General features: G+C 42.4%; 1 protein-coding gene across 2 annotated transcripts in view; it reads left to right on the top strand.

Annotated features, from left to right (window-relative positions):
* ANO4 (anoctamin 4) overlaps positions 1 to 13,857 on the top strand; it is a gene marked incomplete at both ends in the record, with an annotated part of 292,388 nt that overhangs the window by 258,868 nt on the left and 19,663 nt on the right. For both annotated transcript variants that reach the window (XM_084255593.1, XM_084255594.1), the window contains 8 exons: positions 971 to 1,111; positions 1,788 to 1,952; positions 5,033 to 5,069; positions 6,831 to 6,942; positions 7,709 to 7,766; positions 7,892 to 7,989; positions 9,926 to 10,068; positions 13,424 to 13,576. In XM_084255593.1, coding sequence (XP_084111719.1) covers positions 971 to 1,111; positions 1,788 to 1,952; positions 5,033 to 5,069; positions 6,831 to 6,942; positions 7,709 to 7,766; positions 7,892 to 7,989; positions 9,926 to 10,068; positions 13,424 to 13,576 — 907 coding nt within the window. The remainder of the gene's footprint in view (positions 1 to 970; positions 1,112 to 1,787; positions 1,953 to 5,032; positions 5,070 to 6,830; positions 6,943 to 7,708; positions 7,767 to 7,891; positions 7,990 to 9,925; positions 10,069 to 13,423; positions 13,577 to 13,857) is intronic.

Here is a 13,857-nt window from a genome sequence, read left to right as displayed (position 1 = left end):
CTTCCCGTCACTACTTTCCTGTAACTCTTGAGCATCTCTGCCAGGATTCATTCATCTCCATTTCACCAAATCTTCCTCTCATTTTCCCTCCTCTTCCAAGACACTCGGCATCCCCTCTTGCTGATTACCTTCTCTAATCCCATAATTGGTTTTTAGAAAGGAGTTTTTCACATTGGATGGGATCCAGGTAGGTGAAATAAATTCTCAGCTGATTTAGAATTAGAGGAGCCTTGATTTTAGTTGGATTAGAAAGACATTTACTTTGTTTTCAGTGCCCATTAAGAATACATTTAAAATCCCCTAGTTGAAAGAGAATGACTCCTAGAGGAGCTTCCTAAAACAGAGTTCCACCATGCTTTTCACTGCCTAAATGGAAAAACAGGAAAAAAATATAGGAGACAACTAAGAACTACCTGGCCATTATAACTCACAAAATGGATTCTGAACATTTTGCTATTCAGAAACTTTCTTTGTACTTGTGTCCAAATATTATTCCCTGATAATAGAATCTTGTCATTTGAAACTATGAGGGTCAAGATATTCTTGGTTTCTTTTGCTAAGCACAGCTTGATAAGATAACAGAGAAACTTAACTATTTCTCTGCATTACCGTGCCTTAGTGGTTATAAGTCTCAGCTTCTAGATTTCAAGTGGCCAATTTCCAAACATTTGAACCTGAATCTCCAAACCCACCTCATTGATTGGCTGATGAGCATAGTATCTGTTGATTCAATTTACAATGGGGTGATTTCTTTTTTTGTTTGTTTAAATAATAAATTTTATTTTCATATTCCCCGTACAATTGCAACCCCCCCATTCTGACCCCAACCCTCCCCTCCCGCCCCCCACCCCCCAAAAAGTGTCTCTGGTTCATAGTTTTTTGTTGATTTTGATTTTCTTATAGTGATTTCTTTTTTTTAATTGTCTGAGCTCCTCTTCAGTGCATGAAAATGTGTTTGCTTGTTCTTTAGGAAGAAATACGCCCCCAGTTTGAAGCCAAGTACTCCAAGAAAGAGCGGATGAATCCCATTTCGGGGAAGCCAGAACCTTATCAAGCATTTGCTGATAAATGCAGCAGACTTATTGTTTCTGCATCGGGAATATTTTTTATGGTTTGAAACTTTTTAAAAAAAAAAAAACTCTTGTATAGACCTGTCGCGTGGTAACAACAGTAATTGTATCAAACATTTACACAGTTCCTCAAAACATTTTTGCACATTGTTATGTAATCCTCACAACTCATGAGGCCATCAGGGATGGTTTGGCTGTCCCTGTTTTACAGATGGAGCAACTGAGCCTCCAAAAAGGTAAAGGATCAGCCAGTAAACTGCCAAGAGCCTGTGTCTCCTAATCTGATCCTCTTTCCACTTGCCACTCTATGTCATGGTGAGATACACTGTGACCTCCAACAGTGGCTCACCCTTGTCTCTACCATGCCCGTGTAGAAAATAGATCCCCTCTCAGAGTAAGTTATGCAGACAATGCCCAAAACTAAATATAGTAACTAAAACAATGCTTGTATTTATAATACACAATGAGCTCCCACTTTTTGTTAGTCTTTTTTTTTTTAAATGTCAACTACAAAATTGACTTTTTGGTTTTTGTTTCTCAAAGTAACACCTATACACACAGATTAAGCTCTCCCTGTCCTACCATTTGGGCTGGTTTCTTGAGTCAGTTGACTTCACTGTATTTCCTTTTCTCATCAGAGGATTTTCCAAGTGGTGGGAACTCTTTTCATGAAACATCCCACCAAAGGGCTCACTGGGTCTCCTGTCTTCCTGCCAGATCTGCGTGGTGATCGCTGCCGTGTTCGGCATCGTCATTTACCGGGTGGTGACCGTCAGCACTTTCGCTGCCTTTAAGTGGGCGTTAATCAGGAATAACTCTCAGGTCGCAACTACAGGGACTGCCGTGTGCATCAACTTCTGTATCATCATGCTGCTGAATGTGGTGAGTGAGCTGCAAGGCAGCCAGTTGAGTGTGTAAAATGTGTAGGTGATAGCTTTCTGCTGTGTTTCTAAGATTGTTTTTTCTTTCTTTGTGTAGAAGAACTTGGGTGTAGGCCAGAGATGTGGGGCATGAGAGGAGTCACTAGAGACAGAGTGGGGAGCAGAACAGGTGGATCTACTGAAGTACACTGCTGAGGGGAGCAGCTGTCGAGGCAGGAGAGGTCTGCTGTGCCATGTGGGTAGCTCCCTGGCTGGGGACCAAACTCTGGCCATAGAGATGATAGCGCTGAGACTTAACCCCTGGGCCACCGGGGAGGCCCCTCTGCTGTGTTTCTAAGGGGATTGACTTACTCTCTGTGGTAACAGGAGAGCCTGGTAGCAAATGCCTGGCTTGGGATGTGCTCAGACCTGGGAATCTAGAAGGTAAAAGTCAAGTCTTGTCTCCAGGGTTTTCTAAAGTAAGACTGGGCAAGGCATTTGCCCTCTCTCAACTTAAGTTTCCTTATCAATTCAGTAAGATAACACTGCCTACCCCTTGGGGAAATTTAGAGAAAGAATGTATTTTGAAAGACCCAGCTCAGAATCTGTAATGTTACAGAGTGGTTTCCCTTGTCATTTGGATCCTGAGGGATGGATGGTCATCAGGATGCTAAGTATTCCTGGGGTAACCCTGCCAGGAAATTAGCAGGGTGGTGTGTGGTGCTCGTGTCAATTTCAGGATTTTTTAAAATGCATAGTTTAATCCAGACGCCTCCCCTGAGCCCTAAATTCAGGAGTCAAACACCTCCTAACACATTCAAACCCAAACTCCCAGAATCAGCTCCTCCCACACACACCTCACACTTGCTCAAGCTGAAAGCTATGGCATTATCCTTGACGCCTGTTTCTCTGTCTCTGTCAGAATGTATCCAGGATCATTTCCCACATATCCCCAGCATCTCCCCGGGACACTGTGGTGCCTTCCTCACTGCTCTCCCAGCTTGCCTATTAGCTCCCTTTATGCTAAGCTCATCACAGGAGCCACAACTGGTACTAAGTCAGCTCATGCCAGTCCTCTGCCCACCATGTCCAGTGCCTTTATTCTAACTCAGTTGAAAATGCACACCTCCACGGGCCTCTGGGCTCTCCTTCATCGGGCCTCGGCGCTGTCTCTGTGGTTCTCCTTCCTGCCCACCTGCTGCTTCTGCTCCAGCTGCCTTCCCTTCGCTCCTGGGATGTCTGGGCAGGCTCTCACCCACACCTTTTACTGGCTCTTCTCTGCTGGAACAGTCTCCCCTTTGGGGTCGGCCTGGCTTATCCCTACACCTCTTCTAGGTCTTTGTTCCTTTTCTCACAAACAGCTTCCCTTCCTCTTTAGAATTGCAACCCATTCCTGCAATTTCTAGTCTCTTCTCGGCCTTATTTTTCTCTATGGCACTGATCATGCTCTCATATGCTGTTTTAAAATTCAGTTTGCTGATAATCTGTCATCTTCTTGGGGATGTAGACTTTTGAGGACAAAAACATTTGTCTGTTTTTATTGTATTCTCATTTCCCAGTACCTCGGACAGGGCCTGATCTGAAAGGTCTGTAGTTGGGAATGGATGAGACGGGGATTTGAACAATGATTCTACTGATCACTCATCTAGGCTGGTCAAAGCAGACCATAGGAGGTGGTGCTCTTCCAGAAGCCCCAGACTGCAGCTCCCCATTCAGCTGCAGCCTAATTCTACTCTCACCTGGTCTTCTGGCAGTGCCTTTCCCCTGAGGCCTTGGCACAAGCAGAGTGGCCACAGGACTCTGCACTTGGGCTGCAGGCAGACACCACCAGAAGCTGCAGATCAGCAGTGGTTGGCAGGCCGTCCAGATGTCAAGCACAGACTGGAGGCGTGGGTGTTTCTCAGGACCACCAAGCTAGCTCCAGCAGTCCTGGTTGCAGTCAGCTCATTGCACACCCAGCACCCGAGACCTCTCTGGGAGGCATGAGCTTGTCCTGCAGCAGTGAGTTATAAGCCACTGGAAGCCCCAGAGTCTGGCTGGGGATGGGCCTTTGGCACTGCTAAGCTAGACACCAACTCTCCTAGGTACACCTATGGTTGGTGACTGTCTGTACTGTGCTGGTAGCCAAGGGAAGTCTAGGTGGGGCAGAAGTGGGTGCCCTTTGGAACCACCAAGTGAGCTGCCAGCACTATCAGGTGTATCATTGTTCTTCTGGGGAGGTGGTACTTGCCTATCTGCAGTGGGCTAGGAGTCCAGGGGACATCAGATGGGTTTTCTAACTGGAAGAGACTGACGCTTGGAAAACTAGGAGTAAACTTAATAGGGGTGCAAGGAGGGGACTCCACCGCCCTGAGCAGGAATTCTAGGAACTTGGGTCCCCAAAAGTTTGGAATTTTCCCCTGGTGGTGCTGCACTGCCACAGTTAAGCACCCTGCTGGCAGCTGCTGAGGCTTTGTGGACTGGGTACAAACTTCCTTTCTCCTGGTGGGGAGGGTGGATAGAGGGGTTGGGGCCTCTGCCTGCCACACCAGGCTAGGAGAACACGCAGTAACTGCCTGGCCATGCCCTCCAGCTTCAGGAGAGGGGGGTGTGCTTCCTCCCCACCTCTGTGTAGTACCTGTAGAGATGTGTACTCCCCAAATCCGACCCTTCTTCACCTCGCCCCTGCTCTGGCACCGCTGGCCACCTCCCTATATTCCACCAGGGCTGCATGCGAGCTTCTCCCTCCCTCTCTGGCTCTGCCAACGGCTTGGGCTTTCGCCACCCACCTTCCATTATGCAGGTACCTGGGCAATCAAGCGTCCTCCAGTGATAAGTTGATGCAAGATGCTTTCTGGATGCACTTAAGGATAGGTTAGTGACACAGCTTTACTCCAAGTGTTCTGGGTGTGTCCAGAGTGAGATTTTTTAAAATAATAAAATATGACCCGGAATGTTTCTTTCTTGCCCCGAAAGGGAACAATTATTCACAAGATTTTCATTGCTTAAGCAGTGAGTGGTTAATGAAATTATTCTCACTTACGACTTGATTATTTTCTTCCAGTTATTAGATATTAAAATTTGTACAGTTCATCTATTAAAGGTATGAAATTTATTTTACAGCTCTATGAAAAAGTCGCACTTCTTTTGACAAACTTAGGTAAGTGGAACCTTTTTTCATTTCACAGAATAATGCTGTGGTTTAAAAGTGTCTTTTTTCAAAAATTCATTTCTGACACTGCTGAAAACAAACACTCTTTATTTCGAGTTGCATACAACACTTTGTTCTTTGCCCTTCATGGGGCATTTTAAATACATTTAGGAATTGGGGAATCACTTCTCCCCAAAGCTTTAAAACCCGTCATAAATATCTAGCATGATTTGAAATAGGTTTTCTCTTAATGCACACAAACTATAGCATGGCAAAAGAACATGCGAGTAAAGTGCCCAGAATCATTTAGAAAAGTATTCATTTGCTATTGTCTACAGCTTTCACAGCCTACAAAATCAGGCAAAATTAGTTGTTTTGAAGACTGGGAGCCTCTTCACTAGGCTAGCCATCACTGACATTTGCAGAAATAACATTCATCTGAGTAAGTCACCCCAAGAGCTTCATAAAGCACCAGAACAATCTGATAGCCAGCTAGAAGCTGTACCTGTTCCATATTTTCAACATATAGAAACTGTCATAATTTTATTAATGTCGATCATATTACTCTATGAAGTTTGAGAAAATTGTGTGATCCCATATATAACTTGTCCAGAGTGGGAAAAAATCAAATATTTGTATTGATAATAATAGACCAGTTATTGACCCTTCTGTGTTCCAGATACACAGCTAGCCTCTTTGTGTATCTCCTTTAATCTCACTGCAACCCACCATTATGATCTCTTGCTCAAAATAGAACTTTCTGTCCACAGAAGAGGTAGCTACCCCCTTGGTGGACTGTATCAGTGGCTCCTTGATTGAGGTTGGGACATCTGGGAATTCACCAATCCGACTTGATGACCTAGGAGTCTCTGGAACACCAAGTGTTAAGTTGTTAAGAAGTTAAGATAAAACCCCTTAAGAGCCCATTGTTTTTTCTTCAAAGGCAGTAGAGCCTTGTTCTGAAATTGACATTTAAATCAGATTTTCTTTCTTTCTCCACTACCTTCCCAGATATGCCCCCGGGAAGCATTTTGAGTCATCTGTAGAAAAGGAATTGAGGGGGGAAGTGGTAAATGAGCTATTAGCAGCCCAGGGAATGTGGAACCAGGGAAGGTGCTCTTGCATTACATACATTTTCTCTGACGTTGTCTGGGGTGAGGCTGCAGCACCTAAGAAAAGACAATGCATTAGACACGAGATTTCAAGTGGGAGGATTAAGCCATTTTTGGGTTCCTATCACAATGTCTGCCCAAAGAGCATTTGCTTTATGGACGGTGAAATATAAGGCGAGGAGAATGGGCAGCTGACTGAGACACTGGGGCAATCACAGTAAATGCTGGCAAGAGACGGCCTCTGCTTGGGCCGTGTCCAGGGGAGAGGAAATGGTTGAGGAGGAGGGCAGGGAGAGAGGGGTCATGTTCTGAGCTGGGAGGGCACCTGACCCCACACGGGCCCTCCCCTACTGTAGCAAAGTAGGAGGAAAAAGACCCTTGCAGGGAGCATGGACTGGGACTGAGCCCCTCGTCCCTGCTGGCTCTTCTCGAGGCTCCTGGGTGTCCTGGACCAGTGGGACAAACTGGATGCTCCAGTCCCCCTGACAGTCAGCACTTCCCACCCGACGCTTGCTGGGGCTGGTCTGCAAGCTCAAGGGTCCCGGGGCTGGGCCCTGCTAAGCCTCCTCTCCTCCCACCCTGCATAACTGGGAGGAGGAAAAGGAAGTTGAGATCCGGTTCAGGTGCGGCCTCTCAAGTTCTCCCCTTCCGTCCACAGAACAACCTCGCACGGAGTCGGAGTGGGAGAACAGCTTCACCCTGAAAATGTTTCTTTTTCAGTTTGTCAATCTGAATAGCTCCACGTTTTACATCGCTTTCTTCCTCGGAAGGTAAGCGCCCCATCTCCACACCTCCGCAGGGGTGGACAGACCCCTGAGGGGTCACTACCCAGGAGCGGCAGAGAAAGTGTAAAACAAGGTCAGCCTCTTCGGGTCCCTTTCCATCCCTGACCCACGGGGTGGTCTTCTCCACCCAAAATACCTCTGCAAGTCTGCACAGCTAAGTAGAGGGGAATTGCTTGCACGTGAAAAGGATGGATTTAGAGCTTGTGGGCTCCATCTCCACCTGAATCAGGCCCTTGGCTCTGCCCCTGCAAGGACATGAAGGGGGCATTGCTGGGTGCCAGGCAGGAAGTGGGGGGGGGGGTACAGGATGCCAGAGGAAATGGGGCAGCTATGACATCAGCAGTTACAGGCTTTGGAGAGGCCCCAGTGTTTGGAGGGGCTTGTCGCTCCAGGAAAAGTTTCTGCAGAAGCGAGAACCAGGGGAAAAAGGCCAGTGGGTTGGTTTTTGGTGAAAGGGATTCAGCAGCCCGTCCTCAGTTCCTAGCTGTTTCCACATGGAATTTTGGTCAAATGGTTTGCATACACAGGCCAGAAGGCTTGATATTCACCAGAAAAATATAAAAGCCACATCAAGCAATGGTCAGAGGTGGTATCTTCCTCCAAGAAGTTACGGTTATGACAGCTGGAAAGTTTCCTAATTCCCAGACCTACCATCCCATTAATTTTTGTTGGAGGCTGTGCTAAGCTGATTATAATATTCACTGACAGACCTACAGGATGCTAATGGTTTCTTTTTCTCTCTGTGTTGAAGATTTACAGGACACCCAGGTGCCTACTTGAGGCTGATAAACAGGTGGAGACTGGAAGAGGTCTGTACTCGCTCATTCCTTGTTTCCATGAAACAGACATAGGGCAACTTTGTGCAGATGAAAAAGCAGACGCCCTTTCTTCCTCTCCATTGATTCTTGAATTTCTGTGTTTGCTTACCACGCAGTGCCACCCTAGTGGATGCCTTATTGATCTCTGTATGCAAATGGGTATTATAATGGTGCTAAAGCAGACCTGGAACAATTTCATGGAACTTGGCTACCCGTAAGTACCTTAGATTTTATAGTGGCGAGACAGCATTGGCTTTTCTAGGTGTGGCAAGTAAGATAAGATTGCAGACGCAGCAGTTAAGCTGGTGTGCATCCCTGGAACTAAGTATTCAAAGACAGTCAGGGAAAAAATAAACATGGTGCTTTTGGAAGATTTAGTGCAAGTTGCACAAATGCAGGTGAATATTCATAAGAAATATGGACCCGTAAATATCACTTCAAGCTACTTGCAGGGCAGTTTCTGATGTCTCTGACCCTCTCAGCTCTTGCACTGCAAACAAATCTCTCGTTATGACAGTTACAAAACCTCCACTCCTCACCCCTCAATAAATCAGGAAGGGTAAATTATTTTTAACTACCAAAAAAAAAAAAAAAAAACTCCTGGAAGGAAGTTGGGGGTTTAGAAAAGAAACCAGAGTGTTTGTAAGTTAATGTACCTTAACTAGTAAAAATTTTACCTGATAACAGTTTGTGTTAATAATAGAAGCCAAAAATTATCACCTTTGTAAGGATAACCTTGGGATATGCTATGTTTGCTCAGTTAAGTTATAAAGGGGCACACATCATCCACACTTCTGTTTCTGTCCCACCCTTTCTAGTTTCCACGTTAGCTTGGTGTCTCCATAGAGAAACTCCTGGTTCCGGGGAGGACCACTCAGCCAGGAAGATTAGCTAGAACTTGGTTCCCTTTGAAAAGTCACCTCCTAAATAAGTCAGAAAGAAAAAGAAAAATACCGGATAGTCTCTCTCATAGCAGGAATCTAGAAAACCTAAATAAGAGACCAGGAAAAAGACTAATCAATACAAAGTAAAAATCAAAATCAACAAGCAACTATAAACCAGAGACACACTATGGGGGTGGGAGGGGCTGGGAAAGGAAGGACTAGAGTCAAAATAAGGGGGTGGTGCAATTGTATGGAGAATATAACCAAAATGAAAATGCACACATTGTGCAAAGATGAAAAAAGATGTAAGAATTATATAAAATATTTAAATAAAAAGTCATCTCCTAGCTCCCTGTCAGACTAATGCAAATAATTTTATATTCTTTGATTTATCTTTAATAAATGCACACCCCATGTTTGATGCTTTCCAGCAAACTTAAAGGATAAAATTTAAAAATTAGCATTATACTGTACTTTAAGGTATAAACCTTCACTTATCAAAATATCAGACATCAAGGGAATCATATTTAAGCTTCACTATTATGCACCAAATTATAAAGCAGGAAGAGTTTGTCTTTGATATCTATCCTCTTATGTCCTTTATTTTACTTGTGGTTTTTTTGGCATTTCTACTCCCAGATACCTGTCAATATTTTCCTTGTGCCCTACAGCACATAGACCTGACCCAATGCCAATTTCTCAGCCCTGTTCCCTATTATAAGATACACTCCTGAATAGTAAGGATTAACGTGCTGACCTCATGGTGTGAAATGCATTTTTCTGGGCGTCAGAGCCCCTGTCGAACACAAGTTAAAAGGAGGCAAGTCCAGTTGTGGATCTTCAGCCTTCGGTGTGTGAAGAGAGGAAGTGTTTCATGAGTTTATAGATTTTCTAGCCCCTCAAATCATGGTATAGGTCAGCATCCCCCTGGTAAGACTGCTCATAGGTCCCAAGTTAGGCAGCTAGGCCATCTTTCTCTCTACCCAGATATGTGAATACCTTGCACTAGGGGATCAGTCCGCTCCCCAACACTCAGAAGTACTTTGAGCATGACAGTTTCATGAGTAAGTTTATCAATTATTCTGTTCACTTGCAAATACTGATGACTGAAATATCACTTCCACGGTTATTTTGTTCCTAATCCAAGACTTTATTTCCTTGGCAGCTTGTCCTAAATTTGTTTTTTAACATGGTTCTATAGCCTAACTCCTCTTTATTTTAAGCCTTATACACATCCTTTTTTTAAAAATGGATCTTGTTGTGCAGGTTAATTCAGAATTGGTGGACTAGAAGAAAAGTTCGACAAGAACATGGTCCTGAAAGGAAAATCAGTTTCCCACAATGGGAAAAGGACTACAACCTCCAGCCGATGAATGCCTACGGACTCTTTGACGAATACTTAGAAATGAGTATGAAATTCTACTTTACCTATTCATCATAAGTGCAGTTCCTAAATCTTTAGATATTTTCTACTGAACATACACCCTCCATCATCAAGGCTGGTGGTATATTGGGGTGGGGGAGACGGGAAATGGAGGTTGAGCTAAATGTAAAGAGAAGAGTCTTGTTTTTAGGAAGTTTGATCCCTAGAGATGGTACCAAAGCCTAGTGACTCAAACTGTTCCTGACATTGGGCCCTGCCCCATTAAGACAAAAACTGAGGTTGGTAACTTGGTGAATTCCCTTTATTAAGTTTTATTATTAATGCCAAAGTTGATGTCTTCGAGTCTATCATTCTGCCATTCTATAATTGAATGGGGTGGTTAATTCAGTTAATTAACTCAACACACCAAGTTATCCCTCATGGAGTGATTGGTGGATTCATGCAGCCAGCAGGCATGCATTGGGCCATGTTATGGACAGGCAGACACTATGCTGGGTGCTAAAAGTACAAGAAGGAATAAGACACAGTCCCAGCTTTCAAATAATACAAAGATAGGAGGGAAGAAAGGCAGCTCATAGATGCTGCAGTCTGAATCAGCTGGGTATGCATAGGAGAGGTGGTCATTTCTTTGAGAGTAGGGCTGGCAAGAAGCTAGAAGTGCTTACACTGTGCTAAGAATAGCCACTGCATAGAATCTTTGAGTGGCAAAGGAGTTAATGTATGGAAACATCTTAGAACAGTGTCTGGCTCATAGTGTGCACTTGGTACATGTTATCTATATCATTATTTTCCTGTCGTCTGCTGGGGGGTGGGGAGAGTTAGTAAAATCTTTTAGCCATTGTATCGAGCTAAATATATATTGAGTTTGTAGGGTTTTTAAGAAGTGGGTGGAGGGAGAAGCAAGATGTACTACTTAAAAAAAGTTCTTTTGGGGTAAATTTGAAAATTAAGATGAGTAGAATGATGCTTAATGTTTCTTAGATGGCTTAGGTCCTAAGTATCTATTGATGTTTTTAGAGTTTCAATTATAGACTGGCGGAATGATAGACTCAAAGAAATCAATTTGGGCATTAATAATAAAACTTAATAAAGGGAATTCATTAAGAGAAATAACCACTTCGAGGTCTCTTTATGGGAGAAGAGACCATTAAGAAGGAAATGAACGATGTTGGTGCTTGAACAGCTTTTATGTGGATAGAAATAGTTGTTTTCAAAGTATTGCAGTATCTTTGTAGAAAGAAATCTCAAAGTATCACAAGTAGACAAGTGAAGCCTGACTTCCCTGTTTTAAATTTTTCTTTTCTTCAATGAGGTATAACACATAGTGACAGAAATATGTAAATCGTAAATGTCAAGAACAATGAATGTTACACACAAATATGACCAATCTATGTAGCTGAAAGATTGACAAACTACTGCCCACAGACCAAATCCAATCTGCTATTTTTATTGATACATAACTGTACCCACCTATTTACATATTTTCTATAGTAAACTGCACTACACACAGTAAATACATAACTTCATAAAGCAGTAAAAAGGAAAGTTAGAACATAGAACCATACTTTAAAAATATTCAGATAGGATGCCAGGGAAATAAATCTTTGGATTAGGGAAAAAAAAGGAGTCTATACTTTATAGCCTCCCATACCTATACTACATTGCAGTCGGGTAGTCGTAACAGAAATGTTAAATTTCTGGCTCTTTACCAAAAGTATTTCCCATTTTGTGAGCTAGCTCAAGAAAGAGTATTATCCATCTCAGCGAAGGCTCCTTTATCCCTTTACCCTGCCACTAACCCTTTTCCTGACTTTGAACACCAGAGATTAATGTTGCCTTTCTTAATCTTCAAATAAATTGAATTACATAATACATATGCTTTTGCAATTGACTTCTATGCAACATCCTGTTTGTAAAATTCTTCTACTTTTTTACATGTAGAACTTTGAACTTCACTTCTGTGTAGTATTTCCAGAATGTGCACTTAAAACAAAATTATAGAATAGGCAGTTTCTATTTGATATACACCCATCTTTCCTCTAGTCATATATTTTTTGTCTCTTACCCCAAGTACTACCCTGCTCCCCCCAGTCACCAGCGCCTCGTGAAAAGTACATCTAGGCACTGGTAAGGATTAATATGCTAGATAGATGCATTTTAATTGGAGCCCAACTTGAATCAAAAATAAGAAAACTTGTGGAAGTGTAGTTGTCAGTGTGCCAATAAAAGGGTCTATTTTCTGAGTCTTCAGGTCTTTAGACTTCTGAAAAAATAAGATTGCAGTGTTATTAGTCTGAAAGTATACCACATGCTGCTAGAGGTGAAAAGATGGAACTTTTTAGAATTCTATATATATTAGAATGATGTATGAACCCCTTAACTATAAAGACTCAAGGAAAGGAATAAAAAAGGATAGCTACTATAATTTGTTAAAAATTCATAGCATAAAGAGGTAAATCATACAAAAAATGTAAAAGGCATAAAGTAAAAGGATAGATATGGAACCTTGATAGGTGAATGCAGATCAGTTGCTATTGGCATAAAATGAACTATTTTATCTATGAGATGTTTTAGGTGAGCTTCAGGGCAGCCACAAAGCAAAAATCTAGGTACGTATATAAAACAAAGGAAAGGCTGAGCCTTTCTCCATGGAAAATGACCAATTTACAGAAGTAGACAGAAACAAGGGAACCACAAAACCAGAAGTCAAGCGATAAGATGTACCAAGTCCTTACAATAATCACTAAGTATAAATAGATTGAATTTACAAAGCACAGAGTGACAGATGGGTCTTTTTTTTTTTTAATCCATCCAATCAGTATTTGCTGCCTACAGGAGACTCAGCTCTAAAGACATCAGTTCAAAGTGAAGGGATGAAGAAGCTATGCATGCAGAAGCCAAAAGCAAGCAGGGATAGATCTTCAAGACAAAAAATGTAACACGACAAAGAAGGTCATTATATAAGGACATAGAGCACTCTGTTATATATCAGGACGGACCTAGATTCAAAGTTTGCTATGTGTTCTAGTGATGTATCCCCATAACTTCCTATCTTTCTGTCATCACAGATAGTCCAGGCCCATCTTGTATTTTCTTTACCATAGCTCTGGAATCAAACATTTCTCCAAAGAGCATTGGGTCCTTTTTACTAGGGTATGATATATAGAAAACAAGATCTGGACTCTAGGTATGACCATTACTCCCAGATGCCATTGCTTGCAGGCCCAGGGAGGGCCTCTCTTTCCAGTGTTCTGGCCATTTTTCTGGAAGATAAGTTCCCTATGTGTCTATATTAGGAAAGATGTGTGTGAAGACAATGACACATTTAGAGTTTTATTCTTTCGAAAACCAATGCTCTGTTCCTTTTCATTCTATTTTAGTTCTTCAGTTTGGATTCACAACTATATTTGTGGCAGCTTTTCCTCTAGCACCACTTCTGGCCTTACTGAATAACATAATTGAAATTCGACTTGATGCTTACAAGTTTGTCACCCAGTGGAGGCGACCTTTAGCTTCACGGGCCAAAGACATAGGTAAGCTTGATTTGGATGTGTTTAAAAGATTATCATCTGATGGATAAAGTGGAAAAAAAAAGTGTTAGACTTTTACTTGTGGTTTCCATGTAAGATGACTCCTCTAATTCTAGTAAAAAAAAAAAATACTACTAAATAAGAAGTAACATTCCCTATTTGAATATTTGTAATTTCCAGTGCTAGAGAATTTGTGCTTTAATAAGATGTCACTTTGGCTATTTCTATTTAAGACTTTAAAATCATACAAATCTTAGTATCATCCCTGGTTTCCTTTTTTGAAG

The sequence above is a fragment of the Talpa europaea genome (assembly GCF_964194135.1).
Source record: "Talpa europaea genome assembly, chromosome: 15".
Taxonomy (NCBI): Eukaryota; Metazoa; Chordata; class Mammalia; order Eulipotyphla; family Talpidae; genus Talpa; species Talpa europaea.
This window is presented reverse-complemented; position numbering and strand designations above follow the sequence as displayed.